This window comes from Sparus aurata, chromosome 9, assembly GCF_900880675.1.
Source record: "Sparus aurata chromosome 9, fSpaAur1.1, whole genome shotgun sequence".
NCBI classification, from domain to species: domain Eukaryota; kingdom Metazoa; phylum Chordata; class Actinopteri; order Spariformes; family Sparidae; genus Sparus; species Sparus aurata.
This window is the reverse complement of record NC_044195.1, coordinates 35,671,659-35,692,418: the sequence shown is the minus strand read 5'-3', so window position 1 is coordinate 35,692,418 and position 20,760 is coordinate 35,671,659. Positions and strand designations below refer to the sequence as shown.

At 41.1% G+C, this 20,760-nt stretch overlaps 1 protein-coding gene and 1 long non-coding RNA gene across 2 annotated transcripts in view; one reads left to right on the top strand and one right to left on the bottom strand.

The window, feature by feature from the left end:
• Positions 1-90: 90 nt before the first annotated feature.
• Positions 91-2,618, bottom strand: LOC115587651 (uncharacterized). The gene is made up of 4 exons (XR_003985113.1): positions 2,565-2,618; positions 929-984; positions 406-471; positions 91-151 (listed from the first exon to the last, which is right to left on the bottom strand). It is a non-coding gene; the product is annotated as an uncharacterized LOC115587651 (long non-coding RNA).
• A 2,134-nt stretch (positions 2,619-4,752) lies between these two features.
• LOC115588751 (interferon-induced protein 44-like) overlaps positions 4,753-20,760 on the top strand; it is a 47,827-nt gene continuing 31,819 nt past the window's right edge. The window contains exons 1-3 of the mRNA XM_030429520.1: positions 4,753-4,807; positions 6,747-6,776; positions 6,889-6,922. Of these exons, the coding sequence (XP_030285380.1) occupies positions 4,753-4,807; positions 6,747-6,776; positions 6,889-6,922 (119 nt within the window). The remainder of the gene's footprint in view (positions 4,808-6,746; positions 6,777-6,888; positions 6,923-20,760) is intronic.

The window sequence follows — 20,760 nt, the reverse complement described above, 5'->3', positions numbered from 1 at the left end:
AGCCCTGATATTTACACACAGGAGTACTGGGGGAAAGATTATTAGTATAAGTAAGAAACATTTAATAAAACAATAAATAATTGTACCTACATTTATTCAATGATGACATCACAGCTCTCAGCTCCTTTAGGATCTCTGGGTTCACATCAAGCTGCATCAGAAACACAAATCAAATCAATTTTATTTTATTTATTTATCTATTTTTATTTATTAATTTATTTATTACAAAAAACTTTTAGAAGTGAAAACTTGCAACATTAAACACAGACAGTAGTTCAGTAAATTATAACCTTATTTATTATGAATAAAATAAAAAGCTCCAGATATTTTGGAATCTTTCTCCCACAGTTTCATCAAAGTCTACCTGTCTGCAGTCTGACCTGTTCAGGCCGAACCTCCACTAACCTGGTCTACTGTGGGTGTAAAGGAGAAAGCACACTTTGGACACTTCACCAAGTCTGAGTCTGCATCCTGTAGAGAGAGGAGACAGAAACAGAGAGCTTCCAGCAGATACAAGGTTTGTGTATGTGTTGTGTCAGTGTGTGTTAGAAACACATCAAACAGTTTAAATGTATATTAATGTAATATTCACTAACTATCTGAACTCATCTTAATGCTGATTGTTCTGTTCCAGGTCAACTATGTCTTTGACTTTGTCAACAATAACAATGAAGTTATGAGACCAATGGAACAAAAGTGGAGACATTTAGTTCATTTGAATAGTTTGAATGTTTGACAATCATCTATTTTCCTTTAATATTCTTTATAGTGATAAATGAATATTTCAAAGTGAACATGTAGCTGCCACTGACAGATAAATGTTCAACTCCAGCAACAACACTTTCTTTGTTGTTGTCACTTATCTGAACATATGAATGAAGATATTGCTGGTGAATAAAGACAGAGACTCTGCAGGATGTTAACTCACCTGTTGGGTTGTGTCTTCTTCCATTTGATGGTCTGATGGTGACAGGTTACCTTCACCTGTGGACACAGGTGTGATGTGTTGATTAACAATATGTTTAATCATATTCAGGAAATGGTTAAAACAACTAAATGTGTTTTTCACATCATTCTGTGATTTCAACTGAATCTATTTTTGACTTCTGTTTTCTTCATTATCCAAGTTAAAGTGCAGATTTCATGTTTGTTGGTTGTTTAGTTTCACAGACACAGTAACAGTTTGTTGATTTCTTTATTTCCAGATCAAATGTTTTGAGGTTTATTAACATTCAGTATTTGCTTTAACTTCTCCTATGAAGACATTCTACTTGTGTTTGTCCTCAGGAGGAACTCTGGTTGATATGAATACATAAACACTTACATCTGTTTACAGCTTCATTAGTCTGATAAAAAACAGTATACATATACATATACATATACATGTGTGTGTGTGTATATATATATATATATTATAGTAGATATTATATACTAATTATGAGTGAATTTCATGATGATTTCATGATGCAGAAGTCTTCCATGTTTTAATCTGCATCAGTCCTGTTGAGTATAAACTATGTGTTTAATCCCATCAGAGTTTACTACAAGAAAACACAGTCAGACTAATGTCTCTGAGTTATGAAATTTGCATCTATCATCATGCTGCAGCACCACCTACAGGTGGAGATCAGACATGTGCTGTTCACTTTATGTTAACGGGATAGTTCGGGTTTTTTGAAGTGGGGTCATATAAAGTACATATCAGTACGCAGTTACGCTAGTGTGTAGGGATACGGGGGTTCTGCGGTTGGGAAAATGTAGTGCCAAAAGAAAGCGCGGTCTGACGGCGATGTAAAGCTTTGTGAATTTTACCTATACAACGTACACTTGAACTGATGTAAAAAATTCTAGGTGAGCCTTGTTGTAGGTGGTTAATTTAGCTTTTTCTCAAAGCTGAGCGTCTGGGCTGGAGCGGCTCTCTGCTGCTCCAAACTGAGGCTGCACTGATCGCTGATTACGGCAGGAAACAGGTCGACTATAGATATGTACTTTATATGACCCCACTTCAAAAAACACCAACTATCCCTTTAATGTAACATATTTAGTGACTGAATAAAGACTTCTGATTCATCTCATCTCATTATCAGCTGCTTATCCGTGAGGGTTGTGGGGATGTAACCACTCTATCCCTTTTTCCAAGCGGTCGCAGGTGTTACTGGAGCCAATCCCACTTGCTCTCTGGGTGAAGACTTCAGATTATATAAATGTAATAAAACTTTGCCCTTTTATGGCAATAACAAGAGATTGACAGTATTGCTGTGTATCCCTGTTTCCTTCAGACTACATCAGAGATCCTGTTTTATTTCACTTTGACTTGTTTCCATGAAGAAACAGTGTATTTATGTATAAACTATTTCCTCATAACAGTAACACACAGTTCAGATAATCTTAAAGTGAAATTGAAGTTACTTAAACAATTTCGTCACTTTGTTCATGTGAGGAAACACTTTTCATTCTGAAAATGGACTAAAACCCTGTGATGAAATAATGTAGATGATTCTAACATTCTGATGTTTATGAACCAACAACATGTTCCTGAATAATCTGAGGAGAAAGATTCTTACCAGCAGCTCTGAGGTGCTCAGCCATCGTTCAGCTGTTGTAGATCTGCAGCAAACAGAAGGAAGAGACTCTTTATAATAAGGATCCTCCCTCTTTCATGAACCACATGACTTATAAGAAATCCACCACCTTCTTAGAAACTGTCATTATGACCGTCATTTCGTTATGCAACAAATAAATCACCTTAAACTTTGAACCTTCACATGAACAATCAGTGACTTTTGATAAGAAGGTGGTGGATTTCTTATGAGTCATGTGGTTCATGAGAGGGAGGATCCGTAATATAAACTCTAACCTCACCATATAAAGAGTCTTTTCCTTCTGTTTACTGCAGATCTACAACAGCTGCACGTTTTCCAGACGACACAGACACACTGGTAAGGATGGTTCTGCTTTTTATATCAGGAACAAATGCTCGTCACTGAGACTGGTATTTTAGATGTTGCTTCAGCTGAGGGTATCTGTGGCTCAGGGGGCCAATGTCTTGTTAGCGGGAGGTCGCTGGTTCGATTCCCCTGGTCTGCATGTACTGAACTACAGTGAACTCCTGATGTGTTGGTTGGCAACTTGCATGGCAGCCACCAGTGTTGGGAAAGTTCACTTTCTACATGAACTAATTCAAAGTTCAGTTCACACATTTTAAATTGAACTAGTTCAGTTCATAGTTCATAATTCAACATTTTGAACTAAGTTCACAGTTCCAAAAAAAGAATTAGTTCATAGTTCTTTTTTTTTTTCAATATGTTGCTGCGAGCTATTATCTTTCTAAATTATTGCCACAACCCATTTAGAACCACAGACGGCTATTTATCAGTTTTAACATTGAAACTGCAGCTCTCCCACAATATTCTGCAAAACCAGGTTGTCCAGCTGCGGCTGGGAGATGAAGACAGCAGAGCTGCTACTGTACACCGTTAATGTGATTTGGGTGGTAGAGGATCTGTTTTGGCTGCCGTGTCTTTTGATTTTTTATTTACTTGCACAGACCTTGAAAGGCTGGCCTGGTGCTATAGTTCAATGTGCTGTTTCAGGTTCGCTGTTGACGTTGTTGATGTACAGAGTTGCTTCTTGTCCGGTGGGCAAGGTTTACACAAAAGGGTCAGATTTTTCCCACCTGGATCATCACTGACCTTTTCATAAAATTGTTTTAAGTAATCATACAAAGATGCCGTATTAATGTTGGAGGCAGAGTCTGAGGTAGTGCTGCTGCCTACATTTGTTTTTGTCTACATGCTTCACATGTTAATGACGTATGCTGCGGTGCAACTCTGTGGTGGCTGGGGTTGCCAGTGTTCTGTCCGTTCTGGACGAATTCATCTGTGTTCGTTTGGTAATGCCTCACTGCATGTTTGGTATGCAGCTGTTTCTGTCTGAAATAGTTAAGTTTCGTTTTGATCTAAAGCGAGTTGCACAAACCTCTCGTCCAGCTTGCTTTTTATACACAACAGCCAGACTGGGTGTTTTCCGCTACTTTTAAGGCCTGTTCACGGTGTGTTTTAGCCGGTTTTCGCCTGGAAGGCTCGATGGAAATCTGGCACTGTCTTGAACGAAATTAAACTGTGAGAACACGCCGTTCACAAACACCAGAATGAACAATAACGTTCATCAGGCAGAAATACGTGTGTTCAGTTCAAGTTCGCACAAAATATGAACGAGTTCATGAACGATATTTCATTGAACACTGACAGCCACCACCACCAGTGTATGAATTACTGTAAGTCACTTTGGACAAAAGCATCTGAGAAACAGCCTAAATGTAAATGGGTATCAGTACATTGAGACTTTGCAATAAATGTGAGTTTAAGAGTGAAGTTTGATGGGAAAGTTTTGAATTTTGTCTTGAGATTCTTTTCATCTGTTTCTCAATGACTGTTTTATGTGAAGCACTTTGAATTAACTCAGTGTTGATTGGTGTTGTTAGAATAAATCTCCCTGACATTTTTTTTTTTACCAGTTTAAATTCCTGTTGATCACATTGTTGTTAAGTTCCCTCTACACAGACAGTGATAACATGGATGTAGATCTCTGTAGGGACCCTGTTACATTTTTCACCACCGTCCCTCAGAGTCCTCCACTGTGACCGAGTGAACTAATCATTCTGTTGTTACAAGATATTTAAACATCTATCACAGGTGTGGTTCATGTTGTACATCATGTTCTTCATATGTTTCTCTGTCTGCAGACTGAATCATGGGGGAAGGGTCTTCTACTTCTAGTTCTTCTACTTCTAGTTCTTCTCGTCCTGGTAAGATGTTCAATTAACTGCAGCACACAGTCCAAAGATCCAAAATCTAAACATAGTTTAGTATAGTATATACATATAAAGTACAGGCTTACAATGATGCTGATGTTTTGAATGTCATACATGCAATCTCTGTTCAATTTGATAAATTAGCTCAAATCTGTTTCTTTTAAACAATCATTAGGGTAAATCATAAATCTGCTTCTCATTTTGTCACTAAAGGAAGCACATAGATTTACTTGAGACACACTCACACCGAGCTGTAAATCAGTATTCATCATGGAACATTTTCTATGATCCAATGACATGTCATTTCTACAAATGTCATAAAGCTCTTGAAAGTGGAGGGTAGCATGCGGATGTTCAATGGATGTTGCTTTATTACGAGTCACAGAGCTGTATTCTATATGACCTGTCCCCTTGGTCTGTCTCTCTCCATCTAATCAATAATCAGCCCCTCAGAGACTATAACCTCCCTAGCTGTATGCACTACCTTGAATGTAGCTGATAGTCATAATTTATCATTGTTTATAATATTATTGTCTTTTTGTACATGTTTCAAGTAGGGGTGTGCCAAAAAACGAAAAGGAGGAAATGAGAGTGAGTCTGTAGTAGGGGTGTGCCAAAATATCGATACTACGATATATCGCGATATTTCGTCTTGAGGTACGTTATCGATACACTGGTGCCAAATATCGATATTTAAAAATGTAACTAAAAACAAAAAAAAAAAGATTTTTTTTTTTTTGGCCCACCACCACCACCCATCTTCGGAGGACAGCTTTATCTTTATTCAAACATCGGGATACAACGAAATAAAATTTAAAAAATGGTTTAAGTAGCTCTGAAACCCACACATATAGATATTTAATGATAGTTGTAGTCAGTGTGTGTGTTAAGAAGAGACACTGTGCAATATACTCTTTGTTTACTTGGCTGTCATTCATGTGAAATTGATTGACAATGTTTTGTAATTCCTGTGAAATGGATTCAGTGCAGTCAATAAATTCTGAATTTCTTTAGTGACACAGATATCGTGATGTATCGTGGGTGAAATTTCTTGCAATATATCGATTATTGCAGAATCGCTGTATCGTGATATTATCGTTATCGTGGGCAAAATATCGTGATAGTATCGTATCGCGAGGTACCTGGTGATACCCAGCCCTAGTTTCAAGTGCCTTTGTGTGGAGTGGTGCTTAAGAGGGCTGTCAACCTTTATTTTGAAAATACCGCTTTTATTTTGACATTCTGTTTTTTGCTGCGCTGTTCCGGTGAGTAAGAAGACAACAGGAGAAGGTGAAGACGCACATGTGCTGTAGTTAAGCTAAACAGTGAAGTTAAGGACCGATTTAAGTGGTTATAAAGTGATTAAGGGTTCAAGAAACATTCGAAGACCAGAGCTAGTATGTTATAGTTTTCACGGTGGATTTGGAGGGAGCTTCAAATAAACCAGTACCAAGAAAGCCACTTGTGTTGTTCGTGCCTGGAGGGAGTTATATTGAAAGAGCTTTGAACCAACAAAGACACGGTCATGAAAAAGCAGATACTGGTGGAGCTGTGGTAATGTGGCATTATGATAAATACATCAGAACAGTACATTATTACTTATCATGGAACATAAATATGCTAAAAAAACATGTTAGATTATCCTATGACAAGCCATTTCTCAGTGTGGGTTGGCAACAGGTGGCCTTTTCCTCCTTTGTGATTTTGACTTTTAACCACATCGTTGGCTCAGAGCGAGAGTGTCTTCAGTAAGTCAGTGTGCTTCCTCTGAGTTTATCAGTTTAACATCAATTTCATAATTTCTGTTTGACATAATTACTTTGTATTTAATATTCCAACTTCATATTCCAACTAATAATATGTGTTTTTAAAATATTGTTTTAGGCCACATATGTAAAGTATTCCATCTTATTCTAACATGTTTTCTTTACAGCACCTCCACCTCCACCACCGCCACCACCCCGTAAGAAATTAAGTTGACTTCAGACTTAATTATATTTTTATTCATACAAAATATGACATCATGATTTATCTATTCAAATATTTACCCATCTCTGACACAGTTTTCTCTTCAGTATTCAGTGAACCATGGAGGAACATAAACTGGGGGTGAGTTTACTGAAACATGTGTGGTGACACTTTAACAACACAAACACACACGAGTGTCCTCAGCAGAGTAAACTGACTCCAGATCAGTGTGACGCTGAAAACTGTCTGAATGCTTCATTAACTCAACAGGTGTAGGTGAGCTGACGATGTTTGCTGCCTTTCTTCCTTGTGACTCATCTCTTGGAAGCAGAGGTGGGGGACTCGAGTCACATGACTTGACTCGAGTCGCAAATTTGAGGACTCGAGACTTACTTGACTAACACTGATGAAAGACTCGACTTGACTTTGACTTGGCATTAATAACTTGAGACTTGACTTAGACTTGACACAGATGACTCGAAAGTCTTGGCTTTTCTTTCTTTCTTTCTTTCTTTTTTGCGCATATTGAGACATTAGTTTTGTTTTTGATACTTTGCCCTCTGCCACTGTATGACGCGGTGCGTGCAAGCCTGACAGGTGGCGGACAGGATCAGAGGAGGAGAGGCAGCATGGAGGGAGCTCCGAAAATCATCAAATTTGGATTCAAAGATTATTTCATCCGTGGGTGATTTTGGCCGCCGTCTTGGTTAGAGCGTGTGTGTGTTTCAGATATAGCATCTTCAGTGCGCACAAAGCCATTATGTTAAATGTAGGTGCGCATTTACGCGCTCACAGACCAACATTATACCGTATCAGCACACATTCGGTGCAACACACTTGTTTTTTCGTGCACGTCCGCGACAGACCTGCTTCTCCCTCAGGTGTTGTGTCTGTGTCTCTCCTACTGTTTCTCACGGAGCTCTGCCCCGTTTGAAAGGAGAAGGAGGCCCGCATGTGTAAAGACGTCGTGTGGTTTCTGGGCTTCTCTTCTTTAAGGTGTCGGCGTGTAGTTTGATCATAAAAGGAGTCTGCGGAGTCAAGGCGGGTGGAATGAAGAAGCAATCTTTATTGAAACAAAATCTAGCGCCTTGAGTCCTGATCAGAAGCGGCCGTGTTCTGATATTATCAAATCTGTGGACAGGAGGTTTTTCCAAGTGCCACCCTCCTGTTTCTTCCCCTGCATCGGCCTTTAGAGCCCCTTTGCCAGTAAACACCCACTTCTTCTAATTGGTCATTTGGCATATTATCCAATAGCCTAAAAGAGGAGTTGACCTGTTTCTCTACTCTTCTCCCCTAACTCATCTGACCTGGCTGCGGTCAACTGTAGGTCTTGTCCCAAAAATGACCCAAATAGGTTCCCCATCCCTCTACGGGAACATAAACGTTTGGGCATCTCCCACCATTTGGCGGGGCCAACCTCAGGTTTTAGTACTTTATGATGGCCTGCTGTCTGCTAACCTTTAGCCTTCACCAGTTGAAAAACTACTTTAGGACCCCTGGAGCTGTGAGCCTCACTCTGTCTTCACTCTTTAGCTCACATGGGGAGAAACGATTAATCATCATTTTACCTACACTAAGTAAATTCAAAAATCAGAATGTGTTGCCCTCCAGACACCTCATATTCCCCCCTTCGAGACCTGCAGGGCAGAGTCCTGCACGGGTTCGGGTACCCGCGGGTACCTGACGGGTGACCCGCACAATTTGGATGAAACGGGTGAAAAGTAATGTCCTGTGTCGGACACGGGTGCGGATCGGGTCGGACGCCTAGAGAGCGCGGGTCGGGTTTTGCGATTGTCATTTTCATGGCGTCAGGTGCAAAAAAAAAAAAAAAAATCATTAGCGACACATCTACAAAAATATGCCTGCATTTCAATATGATAAGCATGTACTGTATTGACTCGAATATAGGACGAGGTTTTTTTGGACGAAAATTATGTGAAAAAGTGGGGTCGTCTTATAATCGGGTTCTAACCGTTGACACATGCTGATAGTTGTCTGTGTCGCTACACGACCACAACGGCAGAGGGCGCCAGCTTATTGTAGAGACGTCACTGACACTGTGGCTGCAGTTATCTGTCAATCACAGCGGAGAAGAAGTGACAGGAGATGAAAAATGGAGAGACGCGGTGATTTTACGGAGCAAAGTGGATCAAGTGTGGCAAGTTAACAGACATCTGAGGCGGAGCTATGATGCTGATTTTAAGATAATGAGATCAATGCAGCGGAGGTGCCAAACAACTGTCAGCCAGCCAAGAAATATGGAGTTACGGAGGGTAACGTCTGAAGATGGCGGGTCCAAAAAGACCGTCTGAAAACGCTAACAGTAAGAGAAAAGCTTATCGTGGTCCTCTAAGCGGCCGCTTCCAAGAGATTGACAGGGGGGTATGTGAGTTTGTTATTGAGAAACGAAATTTGGTTATCAGAGTCTTTTTCTGAAGTCTTGAAAAGAGGGGTCGTCTTATAATCAGGGTCGTCCTATATTCGGGTCAATACGGTATATTTCATATGAGCTCATTCATGCGTGCTTGCGCCCTCCCAGAACTCCCATTCCCCACGCTGGTTTACTTTCATTTTTAAAAATTGAGTCAGTCTAATTTTGCTTCGGGTGCGGGTCGGGCGTCGGTATCAATTTATAGCGGGTCGGCTCGGGTGCGGAATGTACGTAATTTGTGCTACTGTCAGGAAACGGGTCGGATGCGGTTTTAAGTACGACGGGTACGGGCGGGTGCGGGTTTGCAAAATAAGACCCGTGCAGGACTCTGCTGCAGGGTCTCGAAAAAATCGTACAAACACATTCACAATGATTTTTATCTTTATCCCACTTCCTGGCGCCGAGCTTGTCTGTTTTCAACAAAGGATTCTTCATCCAATCTTGTTACTAAGTTCAGAGTCCTATTTTGAACTGAAATTTAGGGAAAGCTAACTAATTAATTTCTTATTAGGTCCTTTAGCACCTTATTTTAAGTTACTTTATGACTAGATAACTAATTATTTATCCTAATTAGGTCGAATTCAGCTACCCTTAGCCTCTTGCAGGACTCCTCTCAGGTACACTCCTTTTCAGAAAACTCTGAAACTTTTTATTCACGAAATCTTTGCTTATGGCTTTTCAGGTGTAGTTGTAGAGGAATCCCACAAATCAGCTGTTGCATCCTATTCCAAAACTCTACCCCTCCTAAGGAGTATTAAAAAGAAATAGGAAACCTTACTAATCAATTATAGAGGATCCACGCCTTCAAGCCAATCTAGGCGGGGAAACTCCTTTTACAATTACCAATTACCATTTATCGATTAATTGAATGACCATATGCCAATCGGCCATTTAACTCCAAACCTTTCACAGGTCCTATTTTCAACTATTAATGAAAAGTGTACATCGCTGTGTGACGATATAAAGATTAAAACCTAATTAAAATATTATAATATTAAGATTATTGCTCATTCCTTGGTTCATTTGCAATTATCACATGGTTACAATAAAACACAACAATTTTCACATCATGACATATGGATATACATATATATGAAAACATAGAATTTGTCCAATTCTATATAACATAACAAATCAACTGAATTCTTGCTCTTCAGCAGCATTGCTGTCTAGTGCGGCATGTTGTCTGTAACACTCTGAATTGATGAATTCTCTCTTAGTCCTGTCCTGTCCCTGGGCAGGTTATTTTCTCCGCTGTTATCCTGAGAAGAGAAAATCAACCACTATCTTTGCAAACAAAAATCAGATACTATATATTATGAATACAACATCCATCACTATTGTTGTGTGTTCTAGATCAGGCATGTCCAAAATCCAACTCCTGGATCCGAAATGGCTCTCTATTAATCTCCCCTTTACTTCTATTTTGCTTTGTATGGCACGTTACGTATGTCTGCTCATCTGTCATGTCATACTAATCACCTGATGTAGCTTCGAATAACTACTGTGCAACTCCGATTTGCTTTAATTATCATACATTTTTCAAATTTTCGATCTAATATCTTACTTTCAATCTACAGTTTTGCATTAATATTTTCTATTTATTTATTTTTCTTCCATTCCCTTTTTTATCCATTCTGATCCCCATTCAAAGTTTGGACACCTCTGCTCCAGGCAACACTACTTCCTTACTCCGTTCTTGTCATCAACACCTCATGTTATTTCATTTTTTTAAAAATATGATTTATTTATTGAGTTTTCAACAAAAAAGAACAGACACAGATCCCCATTTACATCTGAGTGGGTAAGATACAACAGTCAATTGAATGGGGTGAGGTAAGCCCTAATAGCAGAAAGTGGTGTTACACTTAAAACAAGAGGATAAAGTTTGTCAATACCCACACAGAATCACAAACCTGCAAACGCATAATACCAATGGGAAAAAAAAGAAAACAAAACCAGACAAAGACACCAAGACAAAAAAAAAGAAAAAAAAAGAAAAAAAGAAAAAAGAACGACACTTAAAAGACACTAACAAACGAGACAAACTGTGTGCTGCTAGTACAGTGAGAGATCACAACCCAGCCAGGAGCTACAAGAAGGTGCTGTTCAGGGGGCTGTTTCGTCAGTGGGGGGAGCAACCAGCTGCAGAGACTGGACATGCTCTTGAAAAAGGTTGCCAAATCTTTAAAAATTTTTCATTGGAGCCACGGAGGGAGTGTTTGATTTTCTCTAATTTCATAAAGGATAAGGTATCCCTTATCCAGTGGGTGTGGGATGGGGGAGGCGGGTTCTTCCAGTGCATCAGAATCACACGCCTTGCTAATAATGTGAGAAAAGCCACCAGTTCGGTGAAGTAGGATGGCAGTGGGTTGGTAGCAGGCAGGACACCGAACAGGCCTACCAATGGTGACTGGAGGACTTTGGTAGACGTGATGGCCGAGAGTGAGTCAAATACGGACTTCCAGAACTGAGAGAGAGCGGGACAGGTCCAAAACATGTGACTGAGGTTAGCAGGCCCTAAGTGACACTTATCGCAATTCGGATCGGTGCCTGGATAAATGCGAGCTAGTTTGCTTTTAGACCAGTGGACTCTATGAATTACTTTGCACTGCAAAACCCCATGCCGGGCACAAATAGATGATGCATGGACCCATTTCAGAGCGGACTGCCAGACCTCAGGCTCTATCTCTATATTAAGATCCTCGGACCAAATAGTGCGCAGTTTATCAGAGGGCGAGGATTGGTGTGTAAGGAGAGTGTTGTATAGCTCTGAGATGGTACCTTTGAGGTAGGGTTTAATATTTAAAATAGTGTCAATCAGAGTAGAGGGAGGAATAGCAGGGAAGCCAGGGAAGCGATTGCGGGCAAAGTCTCTGACTTGTAAATATCTGAAGAAGTGGGATCTCTGCAATTTGAATACGCCCACTAGTTGGTCAAAGGATGCAAATATTCCCTCAATGTAAAGATCTTTGACAGACACAACCCCAAGATCCCTCCAGGCTGCGAAAGCCTGATCATTAATAGAGGGAGTAAACAGAGGGTTAGAATGCACAGGGGATAAAAGAGAAATTGACTGTAACCCCAAATGGCGTTTCAATTGAGTCCAGATCTTGAGACAGTTTTTTACTATAATATTACTGGAATAAGATAATGGTGATAATGTCAGGGGGAGGCACAAAAGGGACGTTAGAGAGCAGGAGCCACAAGAGGCAACCTCAATTTGCAGCCACGGTGGAGGCTGATTGTTAATGTGATACCAGTGCAGTATAGATCGAATATTAGCGGCCCAGTAATAGCATAAAAAGTTCGGTAGTGCTAGTCCACCCATTTCTTTGGGTTTTTGTAGGGTGTCTTTCCGAATTCTGGGAGGTTTTTTGTTCCATATGAACTGCGAGATCAAGCTGTCGAGTGAATGGAAAAAATGTTTTGGAATAAAGAGGGGTATAGATTGAAAGAGATAGAGGAATTTGGGAAGCACATTCATTTTGATACAGTTTATCCTGCCAGCAAGAGATAAAGGTGTGAGAGACCAACGGTGGAAGTCTTGAGTCAGTCGAGCAAGCAGAGGGGAGAAATTACATTTAAACAAATCAGAGTAGTTTCTGGTTACACAGATGTCTAAATATTTGAAATTACTTAAGGACGTCTTAAATGGCAAGTCTGAAAGGGGATAGGCTGCGGCTGCAGTATTAATGGGCATAAGCTCACTTTTCTGAAGATTTAGTTTGTAACCAGAATTTTGCCCAAATTCCTTCAGCATGGCCAACACAAGGGGGACAGATCTGTCTGGGTCAGAGATGAACAGTAAGAGGTCATCCGCATACAACGAAAGTTTGTGCTCAACTCCTCCCCTCCAGATGCCCGGGGCCTGACTGGACCTGAGAGCCACTGCCAGAGGTTCAATGGCGATGGCGAACAGTAACGGGGAAAGTGGACAGCCCTGCCGAGTTCCACGATTGAGGGGGAAATAAACAGAGTAGTCATTGTTTGTGCGAACACAGGCTAGGGGGGATGTATAAAAGCTTTATCCAAGAAATAAATGTGTTGCCCAATCCAAAGTGTCTCAATGCTTGGAACAGATAGGGCCATTCAACACGGTCAAATACCTTCTCAGCATCCATTGAGATTACTAATTCTGGAGAATCCGAGGATGAGGGTGAGTATATTATATCAAATAGCCGTCTGACATTGTGAAAAGAGTGTCTATCCTTAATAAACCCTGTTTGGTCTGTGGAAACTATAGTAGCCAGAACAGACTCTAAACGTTTTGCCAGCATCTTAGCCAATAACTTGACATCTGCGCAGAGCAAAGAGATAGGGCGAAAATTGTTGCAAAAAAGGGGATCCTTATTCTTTTTTAAAATAAGAGAAATAGTGGCCTGGCGTAGTGTGGGAGGGAGGATGCCAGACTGTAGAAATTCATTAAACATGTTTAGCAGAAGTGGAGACAGCTTATCAGCAAATGTTTTTATAAATTCAGCTGGAAAGCCATCGGGGCCTGGACATTTCCCACTCTGCATGGACAGCAAAGCTCTTTTAAGTTCGCCCACCGTAAAAGGTTCATCCAGGCCAGAAGATGTTTCAGGGTCAATGGAGGGGATGTTTAAGGACCCAAAAAAGTTTTCAAATTGTGCCTCATCAGACGAGCACTCAGAAGTATATAAAGAACTATAAAAGTCCCTGAATTGGTCATTAATGGTTTGAGGATTAATAGTTGTTCCACTGGTAGTATTAATTTGGGTAATGTGCATTGACGAAGAAGATTGGCGGATTTGGTGAGCTAGTAGTCGACTTGGTTTATCTCCGAATTCATAGTAATTATGCCGTGTTTTTAATAGAGTTTTTGTTGCCTCAGTAGAGGCCAGAATATCAAATTCTGCTTTTTTCATGAGCAGTTCCTTAAAAAGATTCGCGTCAGGTGAGGCTATACATTTTGCTTGCAGTTCTGATATAGCACTGGAGAGACGCGTACCATTTTCAGCAGCAATCCTTCTATGGTAAGCAGAGTAGGATATTACTTCTCCCCTTAAATAGGCTTTGCATGCCTCCCAGATTGTTGCCGCAGACACAGCCAAATCAACATTAGTAGAAATAAAGAGGTCAATGTGACTGTTGATAGTATTAACAAAATTGGAATCGCGAAGAAGTAGCGCATTAAAGTGCCAGGGGGAACGCGACAGGGATCTACCAGGAAGGCAAATGTCAACTGTGACCACTGCATGGTCTGAGATTACTATAGGGCTGTAGGAGGATGAGCTGACAGAGGAGAGTAATTTGCTGTCAATTAGAAAAAAATCTATTCGGGAGAAAGTACCATGGACAGGGGAGAAAAAAGAGAACTGCTTGGCACTAGGATTGAAAATCGCCACACATCTGAGACTGCGTATTGCTCCATGAACAGCTGAATGACTTTGGATGATTTAGATTGGGCACACGGCTTGTTAGACAAGCGGTCAAGTGAGGAATCAAGACAACAGTTAAAGTCACCACCGAGGATGAGCTGGCAGGAATGTAAATCAGGGAGGGAGAAAAAAAAGGTTTTGAAAAAATCCTCATTGTCCCAATTTGGACCATACACATTTGCCAAAGTCAGATTATTGCCACAAATTTTCCCTGAAATTATAACAAAGCGCCCATTGGGGTCTGATATGACCTTGGACACAGAAAGCGGGACTGATTTGTGGACAAGAATTGCAACACCACAAGCCTTACTTGAGAAGGAGGAGTGGTAGAGCTGGCCTACCCACCCCCTACGGAGCTTAAGGTGATCTGATGGCTTGAGATGAGTTTCCTGTAGAAAGGCAATTTTAGTGTTTAGCTGTTTTAGATGGTTAAGCACTGTGTTACGCTTTACAGGAGAGTTCAGCCCCTTAACATTCCAACTAATAAATCTTAAAGCACCCCTAGGTGTTGTCAAGGAGTTAGAACTTAACATACAGTGATATTAGGGGGCCTGGGTGGATGTTGTGCCAGTACATCTCTCCCCCCATGACTGACGCCCCCCACCCACAAGTCAGCAGCATGATGAAAGAGGGTGCCTGACAGGGCCAAGCACGCCAAGCTGCAGGAGCAGCACACAGGTAACAAACAGACAAAAGATAAACAAAAAAACACAAAACATGGATCAGATGACAAGACAGGAAACCTAACAGAAAGAACATCAAACATACAAGAAGGCAAGGCCACATCTTGGTAAAATGTTAAACGGATGGGATCAGTCAGCCTATATGACGAGTGTCAGGGGCAGAAAACACAGTCTACAGATCGAGACGAGACGCAATAACCCGTCACGAAACTACAGACTGCACTGAAAAAAATAACAAGAGGATAAAACAACAATGGGAAAATATGCCAGATCACTTGCTTACGGATCTTTGTGTAAACCCTGGACAAACTTGACCGCCGCTGAAGAAGAGGGGAGCCAGATCTTCTCCCCGTCAGGCATGGTGATGCGCAGCTTGGCTGGGTAAAGGAGAGCCGGCTTGTAGCCGCGCTGGTACAGTTCGGCCATGGAGGTCTTGTACTCGGCGTGCTGCTTCAGCACGTCGGGACTGTAATCATCGTAGAAGCGGAACTTATGGCCTTTGTAGGTCAGCTCACCTCGTCTGCGAGCCTCGCGGATCACCAAGTCTTTAATTTGGAAGCGGTGGAAGCGCAGGATGACGGGCCGTGGTCTGCCTCCCGGCGCAGGTTTGGGTGCGAGGCTCCGGTGCGCCCGGTCCAGCTCAGGGGGTGAAGTGAGGGTCTCCGTGCCGAGGACATCAACGAGGAACTGGGAGAAGAAAGCGGATGGGCGAGGGCCCTCGATCGATTCAGGCAGGCCGATGATGCAGATATTTTGGCGCCTGCTGCACCCCTCCAGGTCCGCCACTTTGACTGTGAGTGCCTCCTTGTCTACCTGCAAAGCGGCGCAAGCAGTCTCAAGTTGTTGAAGCCGCTGGTCAACCTCGGTGGCGTTAACCTCCAGAGAGCTGACCCGCTGTTCGTGGTCCGTCACAGTGGAGTGGATGTTTTCCAGCATGGATGTCAGCGAGTCGAAGGATGACTTGAAATCAGCCGCCAGAGCCGCCCTGTGCTCCTCCAGTAACAAGCTAATCTCGGACAAAGTTATGCTAGCGGCTGGCGAAGTTTCCTTGTCCTTTTCAGCTGTTTTTCCTTTAGACTTTGACATTGTTAAGTAATCAGTGCAGCTCTAAAAACCTGATGCAAACAGTTTGAGACAAAATATACTGAAAAATCCGAGGTTTAAAAAGGTAATCAAAAGGGCGGTAGTGGGAGCAAATTGAGCGCGCGTCTACCCTGTGCGTCTCATACCGGAAGTCCATGTTATTTAATTTTATCCCCAAACTAATTATCATACATCAAACAACATTTTTATTCAATTGTATTTTGCTTAAACTCCCTGGAACAGCCTATTCTGCTGTCTCTGAACCATGGTAGGAATTGATGTCACCGAATCTTTTTTTTTATTCATTGCCTGTAATGACATTTCCGACATCTTTCCTTGGTGTTCCAGTACTTCCAACTTCTTGTCCCTGGAGAGATAGATGTAAGAGCAACTGCCTTTGGAGCTGCATTGGGTCAGCAAACCTGTATAAACGTTATATACCAATACACAGACAGGTAGACGTTACTTTATTTGAAATTTAGTGTTGACTGCCACATCCTTTCCTGTTCCTAGAAAGAAGAACCTCAAGTTATTGTCACATTTTTAGCTGCCTGAGCAGACATGTCATTACATACTGCTTACGAGACATATGTAGATCCATTGGTTGGATGTTTTACTAGCAGAATCATCTGAAAAGAAATCGAGTTCGGGTTAATGAGGGGTGTGTCTCAAACAATGCTGAGTTGGTTTGACGCAGTGTCGACCACTTCCAAACATGGATCCGGACCTGTAGGAAGTTAAACTAATGTGTTAAGGACTGTACATCATTTCAGAGTGACATGCAACATTGTTAGTAACACCTTTGTTAGTTCCACACTCATGCTTTGATTAAGTGAGTAATTGATCTAAGTCAGTAAATTTAAGTCAGTAGAGGTTATCTCTGCCTCACAAGTCAGTCGACGTCAGTCTTGTCAAATGTTTCCCCATGTATGAATGGGTTGGGAGATCTCCACAAATTATAAACCCATGGACAACAATAGCCTGTTAAATCCAATAAGGCAATCGTTTGTTTTCCTTAACAGTTTTCGAACATCCAAGATTGTCTGGATGTACTTGGAACCCAATTCATGACCCTCCGGAGTATAATAGCGCCTTAAAATTTTTTTTTTTTGTGAAATAAGTTGCAACTTGTCCTTCCAAACTTTAGGACTGTTTTCTGCCAGAAAACAAAGAAGAGACATTGTCTCAGTTTAACTATGCCTTTGTATAGTAATACCTATACACAACCATAGCCTAAATTTAATTAGCTCCACCCCCCTTGGATTTATTTTCAGACAAGATTATACATGGCGAGATTAGCGATTCAACAATGGCACCTTGATTTATAATAGACTGAACAACAAAAGCCTTGACCTCAACAGTTTTCTTTACATAGTCTACAAGTATACAACATTAACACAGTTTGCTTATATACATCTCTTATATTTCCAAACTAAACTTTTGCTTAAGGCCATCAAACTACCAAATGTTGTTACAAGCAATGCTTTGTCTTTAGAACCAATCACAGTTTCTGTGTACGTGCGTGTCTCATCAATATTTGTATCTTATTGTGTACTTATCTGTACTGCTCAATGCTCTGACCTTCTTTAAACATTCTATACTTACTTTTACCTTTCAATGGCAACACGCGACTCGTCTGCCCTTATTTCAGTGGTTACTCTAAAAGGTCAGATAGATTTCCTAATTTCCCCTTTTATTCCTCATGTTTCGGTGACTCACTGGGACAGATTTGCCTAAACTTTCAATGGGCTTATCATTCTGACAAACTTCACCTTTACTCTGATCTTCTTATATGCTGGATCTCATCAAACAAACACTTGAAGTAGTCTATTTAGCCAAGTGGGTTGTTTAACACCTTCGTTCTGAGCAACGCCAATTTATAGCCTGCAGGCTGTAAACTAGTCACTGAATGTCACCAGACTCACACTGATGGTCTTGTAGATAGGCCCAGACCACGTGCCTTGTCCTCTTCAACTCTCAAGCTGTAAATCCTTATAAGAACACTTATATTCTCCTTGGTCTTCTGGCTATACTCTACGTATAGAGGTAAAGAGATTGTAGTCTCCTTCAATCTTCACCCTCCTGTGGTCATTGAGCCATTTCCTTCTCAACACCTTCCCAAACACCTTTTCTCCAGGTCTCCCTGTCTCTTTTTTACTTCTCAAGACTCTCTAACACCTCCTCCTGGTTTTGCCTGTCGGAGACATACGTGAATATACTCCCATGTAAATTAGTCAAATATTTAATATACCCCTTCATTTTGTCCTCCAAAGGGGATAGATTCTCTCGAAATTACTCGAGCAATACCCAATTTAGACCTGTGTGTTAGATTTTAACAATGCGTTTTTTCAGGACTATTGATTCTCGCAGATGTCTTGGTTTTGAGGAGATGATAAACCGCTCCTATATGTCAAATTCCCGATTTCTGTAGAATCAAATCTGCAATTTTATCCACAAACTCTCTCCCATTATCTGATGAGATCTGGAAGTCCCCATCGACTTATGACCTCCCAAAATAAGAGCTTGGCAACCAACTGAGCATCCTTCTGCTTGGTAGAACAAACCTCAGGCCTTTGCAAAACTGTGTCTACACCTACTACCATGTATCTCTCTTACCTCCAATTGGTTTTATCCTATCAACAAAGTCCCTAACTAGCTGACACATATAATCTTTTGGAGTCCGAATATAACCAGGAGGGACCATCACCCTCTCCTAACATCGTTTTTTAGACAGATTTTACATTTACCTATAACATGATCAGTCTGTTCAAGCACATATGGTGCCCAAACCTGGTCCTTTGGATTTTTGCCTCTCTTAACCTCCCCCCTTGCAACATGGGCTTGCCCATTTGCTTCTTGACACCATCATGTGGTACCTCATTTTCTGGGGTTGGCAAATGTTCAACAAAATTCACTACTGTGTTCCTTGTTAAAATGACACTCTCCTATTCCTATAGCCCATGATATTCTACAAATTTATCCTGACCCTCCTTTGCCATGTTTCTATTGAATATTTTATTATTTTACCCTTGCATTCTGATTTGGGAACTTCTGTTTGAAATATAAAAGCTCACTCACCCAAATAGTAAACCGGTTTAGCCAGCTGCTTAGTGAGCTACAGTTCACCTTGGAGACCTTGTACCAAAACCTGCCGCATCTATGTGGTCTAATTTAAATGACAGTTCATGTCTATCACACCCTGATCTTCAGTTTATCCCTCCTGAGTGCAGCTCAGCTTGCTGCGTTTATTTATTTACCCCTTGATGTATTTATTCATTTATCCAATTTGTTATATTTTACTCCTTCTGTATATTTTATAACCTTACATTTTTACTGATTTATTTTGTTATATTTTCCTTTTTACTATGAGTATTTTAGTTCCCTTCAATATCTTAGTATGATCAGGGCCTGTAAGAACTTTTTCTTTTTAATTCATATTTCTTTTAATTTCCACTCTACTAAATTAGGACTATGATGCGTGAGGTGTCTCTATGTTTTTTCCTGTATGTAAAACCGAACAATTCCTAGGATTTAGCACTAAGAGAACGCTGCAGAAGGTTGCACACAAATCTAACACTGTGAAGTACATAGCTTTTGGAGGAATTTGAGCCACCAAGGCATGTGGATCAGGAACATCTGTTGGAAAGTCAGCCACCACTTTATTCACCGCTCGTGAACCGTGCACAAAGTGATAAGAGTCGTCTGGTTTCTTTACAGGCGGCAGTGTGTTGCCCTTGGGATTTTGAGTTATTTTCAGGACCTTTGCTTTTAGCAGCTCTTTACTTTGTGATGAAATCCCCTTGGATCGCTTCCTCCTTTAGTGAATATTGGTTCTTCCATGGAGGCCAGGCTCCGGTCTTGGTTGATTTCATGAGTCCAATGTCAGTGGTGTGTTGTAACCACAAACATTCTGGAACCTGTCGCAACATTTTCTTCTTTCGGGCGACCCATTTGTGTGTCAGTTGTGCTGTCTATGATTGTCTAAGTCCTTGGGTGGAGATCATAAGTATTATGAACCCCTGGTCTTTACTTTCCCAAATGGCAGCGATTTCTTTTTGTTGGAACACAAGTGGCATCTCCCAATTCTGCCATCATTTCTCCCACATGTTCTTGTTCATAATCCTTGACTATCATCAGAGTCATGTGTGGGATAATCCCTTCAATGCTGTACTCTTTGCCAAGATACTCATCCTTGTTTGTTTTCATAGGTGCTTCTGGTGGTCCTTCAATTATGCAAATGGAGCTGAGCAGAGTTTGTTTTGATTGGTGACTCACCCCTTCATCTGACCCTGATTGAGCCGCACACCTAAAGTACCCGATTCCTCCGCAAGCTTCTCCTTCTTTTCTTTAGATGTCCTTAGCTTTTCTATCCATAGT